This window comes from Ammospiza nelsoni, chromosome Z, assembly GCF_027579445.1.
Source record: "Ammospiza nelsoni isolate bAmmNel1 chromosome Z, bAmmNel1.pri, whole genome shotgun sequence".
Classification (NCBI taxonomy): Eukaryota; Metazoa; Chordata; class Aves; order Passeriformes; family Passerellidae; genus Ammospiza; species Ammospiza nelsoni.
Window position 1 is genome coordinate 32,077,383 of NC_080669.1, and position 7,585 is coordinate 32,084,967.

Sequence of the window (7,585 nt, forward strand, 5' to 3'; positions counted from 1 at the left end):
CCTGTTAACTTGGACTTTCAACGGCGCTGACAGACTAATCAATCATTAAAGGCTTTCAGGAAAACCTCCCCTTTCCACGTGACACTGGACGGCTGTTTTGCCGCGGCCTCCGCCAGGGCGGCTGAAGGGCAGGGCGTCCCGGCTGTCTTTGCCGCTTATCTGGGCGCGCAGCCCCGCCGCCTGCGCTGCCCCGCCCTCGCGGAGCCGTGGCCGCAGCGGGACCGGGCGCCTCTCCGGGGGCGGAGCCGTCGCCGCCCGTCCCCGCCCGCGGCCCGTGCGCGGTGGCGTCACAGCGTGCGGGCGGCGCTGCCCTGGCCGAGGGCGCCGGGCCATGGCCTCGTCCGTGGTGCGCGCCACGGTGCGCGCCGTCAGCAAGCGCAGGATCCAGGCGACCCGCGCCGCCCTCACGCTGGTCAGTGCCGCGGTCGGGCAGCGGGCGGGACGCGGGCACCGCGGCACCTCGCGGGTGCGGGAGCTGCGCCACGGGCAGTGAAGCGGCCCCTGGCAACAGCGGGGCGGGCGCAAGGACGGGGACGGGTCGGCGTCGGTAGTCCCAGCGGGGCGGCTGCGGCGGGCGGGCTGCAGCGGGCTCCTCTTCCCCCTGGCGAGAGCTGAGAGGCGGGCGGTGGCTCCTGCTCCGCGGCGGTCCCGCTGAGAGCAGGCCCCGCGCTCCGCCGCTCCGTCTGCGGAGCCGCGGGGCCTGGTCGCATAGACACTCCAAAAAAAGTATTTGATGAAATTTTTTGGAAAAGGGTAATGCGTTACTTACGAGGCTGACGCGTAGGATCTTTCCAAGAAGGCTTTACATCCTGTTGTTAATAGTAAAGTGCGTGCATTCTGTACTAGCGGCCGTGCTGGAGCGGCCAAACTTGAAAACATGGTGTTTGGTCGTAGGTTGGACTCGGTGATCTCAGAGGTCTTTTCCAACCTCTGATTCTGAGAGCACTGCAGAGGAAAGTACAGCCATGTCTCCGCAGGAGCAGGGGGCAGATCGAGTGCACAGAGCTCATTCGTTTGTCAGAGCGCGTAATTCCTGCTCAGTAGTGGGTCTCTAACAACAAGAGTGGTAGTGGTAATTAGAAAGGATTTTCTGCTGCAAGTCTACTTGAAGTTTGCTTTGTGTGTTTAATTCGGCTCGTGGTAAGAACTTCACATTACTAATGCTTTTCTTAGTGTCTTAGAAACTTGTGGGAATGTAATGGAAATTTCGACGTTTGCATTTAGTTCTTGCATTTCTGCATCAACTAGATCTGCATGAATGGTGAATTTTAGCTGCTGATAAGTCAGAGGTCCCCTTAAGGTTGATGGGGAGAGAGATGTAGGCTATAAGCCCTCTATATCTAACTGATTTTTATCTGTAATGGATATGTGACAAAAGTTTTACAAGAAAGAGTTACTTGATTGAATTATGATAGTGATTTTGGAGGAAAAAGTTGCAAAGAAACAGCATGGACATTGACAGGCTTGAGAGGTGGAGAAACTTCATAAAGTTCAGTGAAGTGAAATGCAAGGCAATCCCAGGCACACCAACAGGTTAGGTGGAGAATGGATTGAGAGCAGCCATATCAAGAAGGACCTGGCTGTGATGGTTGATAAGAGGCTGGACATGACCCAGCAATGAGCACTTGTAATCCAGAGAGCCAGATGTGTCCTGGGCTGCATCCAGAGCAGCGTGGGCAGCAGGGGAGGGAGGGGATTCTGCCCCTCTGCTCTGCTCTGGGGAGAGCCCACCTGGAACCTGCATCCAGCTCTGGGCTCCCAGCACAGGAAGGACATGGAACAAGTCCACAGGAGGCCACAAAGGTGGTAAGAGGACTGCAGCCACCTCGTTTATGAAGACAGGTTGAGAAGGTTGGGGCTGTTCTCCTTGAAGAAGAGAGGGTTGTCTGGAGACCTCACAGCAACCTTCCAGTATCTGCAGGAGGCCTACAGGGAAGCTGGAGAGGGACTTCTCATCAGGAACTGCAGTGATAGGACAAGAGGGAGATTTAAATGAGGTATTAGGAAGAGCGAGGTGTGACACTGGAATGGGTTACCCAGGGAAGTTCTGGATGTGTTCAAGCCCAAGCCACTCTGATATTCTAACAGCCAAAACCCCCACTGTTAAGGATTAAGGATTGAATTTTTGAGGTATCTGTTTGCTGGCAGTGCGGGTGAGAAGAGGTTGTGTGCTCTGTGTCAATTAGGTTGAGGAGACATCTGTTTTACAGCAGTGTGTGTCTTACAGGCATCAGCTTTAATACATGCAAGCACTCATTGCAAATATACAAATAAGCAACAAAAAAAATCAAATTTATATGTATTCTTTTGTCTTTCAGACCCCTTCTGCTGTCCAGAAGATAAAAGAGCTTCTGAAAGATAAACCTGACCATGTAAGCGTAGATAGAGTCAGTCTGTAGGGTATGCTAAGGTATTAGTACAGCTCATGATTGCAAAGCATTTCTGGCTAACTTAGAAGTTTGAACTGAACACTGAGGTATTTGTTAGAGATGTTGACGTATTTTTTTTGTGAGGAATGCATAAACATATTTGTATATCCAGCTTTGTTTTGTTATAAAATGAAATGCAGGAAACAACTGACTGTAAAGACAGTTCACTGTACAGTTACTGTTGAGATTAATGAAGTTGGAAAAACTTTAAGCTTCAGATATTTTTGAGCTACATTTTAATGAAACCCTTTAGTATGACATAGTAATGATTTCTGATAGGGATAGAGCTCTTCTGCTATTATTTAAGTTCTTGTAGGAATTCTCATTGTGAAATATGCAGTAATAAAGTAATACTCATATGCATTGGAGAATATCTAATTCTTAGGAAACTTGCCAGACAGTGTGTTTTTTTAGGTAACCAGTGTTTCACCAAATTATGAGTTTGTCTTTTCTTCTTGAGGGGAAGACACATATAGGCTTCTTTTATAATCATTGTAAAAACAAGCATTAGGTTTTTTTTACAATAAGTATTGTTCCAAAAAGAATATTTCTTTTATTAACCAAGGCCATTGTTTGTTTTGCTTCCTGCATGTCTGTAACTAGACTTATTTGTTCTAATGTTTTAAACCATCCTAAGGAAGCCCTGGGCCTACGCTTTATATGGTCATTCGTTTCCTGGCTTTAAATGGTGTCTGTGTTTTCCAACCCGTTATTTGTAGCAGTTCCTGTAGAGGAAGGTATTTCTTCTGAAAGGATCAGATGCAGTTTGTCTTGAGAGCCCATTTAATGAAAAGTGTTACATTTTGATACATTTTTATCACAACATATTACATAGAGAGTGAAGTTTGGCTCTTCGGTTAGGAGGCACTGGTGCGTAGAAGGTGATGTGGATACTTCTTAAAGATCCTTGCACACAAATAGTTTTCTACTTTGTTAAAACTTCTTGATTTTCTCTTTACATGGATGCTCTTCTTGTCCGACTTGTTGAATGCTGTGAATGTTAGAAACGTTGGCTTTTAAGGCCAGTTAAACCAATACACATATACATACGTTGATTTAGGGAGGGGTTTGCTTCTTGGCAGTAGAGGTAATGAAAAATCAATGCATGTTTTTCAGAACTTTGGTTTAAAGTAAGTTTTCTGACGGTGTCAAAATAAGGCCAGTTACTAGATTATCACAGAGCAAGAGTTCTGTAATAATCTAGTAACTGCCCTTATTTTGGCCTCACAGCTTCATAATTATGTTACTGTCATATGACCTGAATTACCATCTGAGTAAACCGTAATTTGAAGTCACAAAATACCTGTCTTTGAAATTTGACTGTCTATTTGGGACTGTCTTTTTGGTTCGTATATGACTGCCTATGGTTCATTACTTCAAAAATTGAGCATACTGGAGGGCATGATCCACTCCAGCAAGGATCAGATGGGTTTTTTACCTTGGCAGTCAAATTTATAAAAGAAAAAAGAAAAAGTTACCTCTTATCTGTTCACAGTAATTCACTTTTGCATTTAGGCAGTAGAGAAAAATAAATGTCAGCACTTCATTGTTCTGCATACTTTTTACCTTGATGTTCTGAATAGGTTTTAAAAAGGAAGTCATGTATGTGGTGGTGTTTTTTGTTGTTTCTTTTTATTTAGGTAGGTGTGAAAGTAGGTGTTCGTACAAGGGGATGCAATGGACTTTCTTACACATTAGAATATACAAAATCGAAAGGAGACTCTGATGAAGAAGTCGTTCAAGATGGTGAGTTTCTGGTGCAGCAGCACAAGATTCTGTTGGGGAGGGCATAAAACCTGGTGATTTTGAGAGAGGAAATCTATATTGTCAAAGTTTTGTATCTTCCTGGATTTACAGACTTTAAGAAGGGTATGGAATGGGTTACTGTCTGCTATGCATGGGAATTGTGTACTCAAGCTGAGATTTGTTGCTGTGTTCTATAGCTTATTTCCCTCAGCATCATTTTTTATCCCCTGTCAAAAAGCAGATATTCGTGTGCACACATAAGTAACAGTTCCAGACTTCTGCCAGACTTCTATTGGTAGAAAGAAAATAGTGATTGAAGTGCCCCACATCAAGCCAGGGAAACCAAGTTGTACTAGTAGTCTTTATACTTAGCTTCCTCTTTTTTTATTCCTGGTCAAAAGTGAATTTCAAAGTGAATGATTGTTTTGCTGTATGTAATTTCTGGTTTTCTGTTCTTTTCAAGGGGTTAGAGTGTTTATTGAAAAGAAGGCACAGCTGACACTTCTAGGAACTGAAATGGACTATGTAGAAGACAAACTGTCCAGTGAATTTGTCTTCAATAATCCAAACATCAAAGGAACATGTGGCTGTGGAGAAAGCTTTAACATCTGACATCTCAGGATTATTCTTTGACTTTCAGCAGCCCAAAACACTTACTATTATGACTTTCAGATGCAAATGCATTTTCTTCAGGTTTGTAGGCTGCGTAAAGTGGGGATACTATTAAGAAAAATAAAGTTACATATTCGAAAATATAAGCTGTGTGTTAAATTCCACCCTGATGTAGTTACACTGTAATTTCTGATGAATTGGGATCTAAAAGGTAAGAATAGTGAGTGCTGCAGTAACGTCCCTGTACTTCCACTTGCCAAGGAAATAAAATTTCACTGTTCTTTTCCTCTGTCATTTTTTTTGTCAATCCTACTCGTACTTCCCCATTCAAAACCCATTTGAAAGAATACATTGTGTTCTGCTTTGATTTGGGGAAAACAAACAAACCAATGGACAAAAAATCGTAACCATTTCTGTGTGAGTATTTATAAAGATTTATATATACAAGCACACAGTCCATGCTTACCTTGTACTTTTCCACTGCTTTCATCTTTTTACAAGTGCATTTTCTGGTGGTTTATTTTCCCTTAAATTTGGAGAAATAAAAATGTTGTTCATGTATTAATATAGTGAATACGCTATGGTAGTGCCTGTTGTAGAAATGCTTGGAAGAGGGCTAGCCTAATTTTAATTATTTTCCTTTCTTTGTTGAAGGCATAGTCCCTGCTGTACTTGGTCATTTTCAAAGCATGAAGTATCTGCGTACTGGAGGGCTAAAAAGTGATACGCAGGCCTTGTTTTTCACATTTCAGTTTTTTATCTTGCTTCAATTAATTTGCAAAGGTGGTAAAACTGCTTCCACATTCTTATTCCCCATGTTCGCAGAATGTGCGGTGTTTGCACCAAAATCTGTGAAAACTTATTGAGAGACAAATCTCAGATTTCTCATTACTTTTTTTTTCTGTAATCATGCATGCTACTAATTTAGAGTTAGAGTTTGAACTCTTTTTCATAACTCTAAGTAGTAGATTTTTTTCACCAAAGCTTGTGGTCCCCTGTGTTTAACTCCTGTCTTGAATTTAACTTGGTAACAGGAGAAAAATAATTTTTAATGATGAAAAACCCTTAGTATTTCATATTACTTTTAAATTAATCTAGGCAGTAATTAAAATACTGTAAGAGGCCATTTTTTCTTTGGAATTTACTTAATCATAATTTTGGTTTTGTAAACAAGTGTCTTTCAAGCTTATACAATCTGCAGCAGTTCTTCACTGGTGCTGATACAGAAGTGTATAAGTCTCTCCAGACCTTCCCAACCTGGTATGAGAGAGAAACTGTTCCACCCTTTTATCTCCTCATTGTCCAGAGATGACATTGTGCAGCTCAGGTGCTCACATGTGCAGAATAGAAGGTAACATGTCTGCTTGAGCAACAGAGATGAACAGGTGAAAATAAAAAAGAGGGGACAGCAGGAGTCTTGTAGGTGTTGAGATGGGAATGATCTGAGAGCATTAAGGGTGCGTGTTGGAAATCCAGAGATCATCTTGATGTGGACAGTTGTACGCCACATATCTGCACCAACTGTGGTAGATGTGGTATTGCACCTACATTTTGGTTCTTCCCTCTACACCTTTTCCCAGAGCAAAGGGAAGAATAAAAATGAAAAAATAAAAAATTACGCTTCATCTGCTTTATGTAGTGCACAGGAACAGAAGATCAGAATTACTTACAGTCTAATAATAAATACTTGAGTTTTCGTTGAATATCACCTTTTGATATAAAGACACTATTTCCTTCAACAGTCAACTGTTGCACACAGTTACTCCATATACTGATTCAGGAATTAGTGGTAATACACTGGTGAAGTGCTTCTGTAGTGATGTAACTCTTTCACTCTTGCCAAACAAAAACATGGAGTTCATGTGACATAGTTGCATTACATCTAAAACTCCAAGCTAAGGGCATTTCTTCAGATTGCATTTCTCTGCTTCTTGCTAGAGATAAGACTTTGAATGTGGTAACACTGATGGTTGCTAAGAGTGCTGGTACTTACTCATTTAACTTGTTTTGGGGTGGAGAGCATTGGTTTGAGGTTTATTTTAGACCTGTGGCATGTATAGTAATCCTTTTTGTGTATTTGTGTATGCCTTGAATGAAAGTTTGCACTTTTGTACTCCCGTGAAGCAATCATCTTAAGTTGTCACCTCACTAAGACAACTAATGCACAATATGTTAAACTGCTAAAGTGCTATTTACAGTTGCATTCAAAGTGTATGGTTTTTTTGTTGATTGGTCCATTATAATTTTGTGCAACAATGTATGTAGAGTCCTCAATTACAATAAATATAGCCTGTTGGTAACCATGAAATATTCCTATCTTGAATGATTTTTTAAAGTAATAAAGCACTGGGGGAGAGAACATGCTTGTATGCTGGGGTTACAAAGTAGACACAATGCTACTGTTACCTGACTTAGTATTTCCCCAAAATATTAAACATTTCCAGATATTAACAGCATTGAAATGGCATAGAAATATATGGCAAAAAAATTAGTTAACTGTGTACACAAGATATTTATGCATCTGGGAGAGTGCACTGTTAATGCACAGCCTTCTATTAAAATTCATTACACACTATTCTCATGGTAAAAATTCTAGCAGACAAGATGAATATATCTTGAAGGCTTTCACATACCAAAAATGTTTATGGTATGATTCAATGTAGGATAATGATTTTGATTGAAGTAACTGCTGACACAAAAGGTTTTTGGAACTGGCTAGGCGTTTCCAGGATGAGAGTCAAAGGGTATTCTTCACTGTTGCACTTCAGTGCTGTATCATGGCACTCATATTCTATAGT

At 41.6% G+C, this 7,585-nt stretch overlaps 1 protein-coding gene across 1 annotated transcript; it reads left to right on the forward strand.

Annotated features, from left to right (window-relative positions):
• The first annotated feature begins 229 nt into the window (after window positions 1-229).
• Window positions 230-7,095, forward strand: ISCA1 (iron-sulfur cluster assembly 1). Its single transcript, XM_059491716.1, has 4 exons — window positions 230-412; window positions 2,319-2,372; window positions 4,070-4,175; window positions 4,639-7,095. The coding sequence occupies exons 1-4, from the start codon at window positions 332-334 to the stop codon at window positions 4,785-4,787; spliced, it is 390 nt and encodes a 129-aa protein (XP_059347699.1). The 5' UTR covers window positions 230-331; the 3' UTR covers window positions 4,788-7,095.
• The last annotated feature ends 490 nt before the right edge of the window (window positions 7,096-7,585 follow it).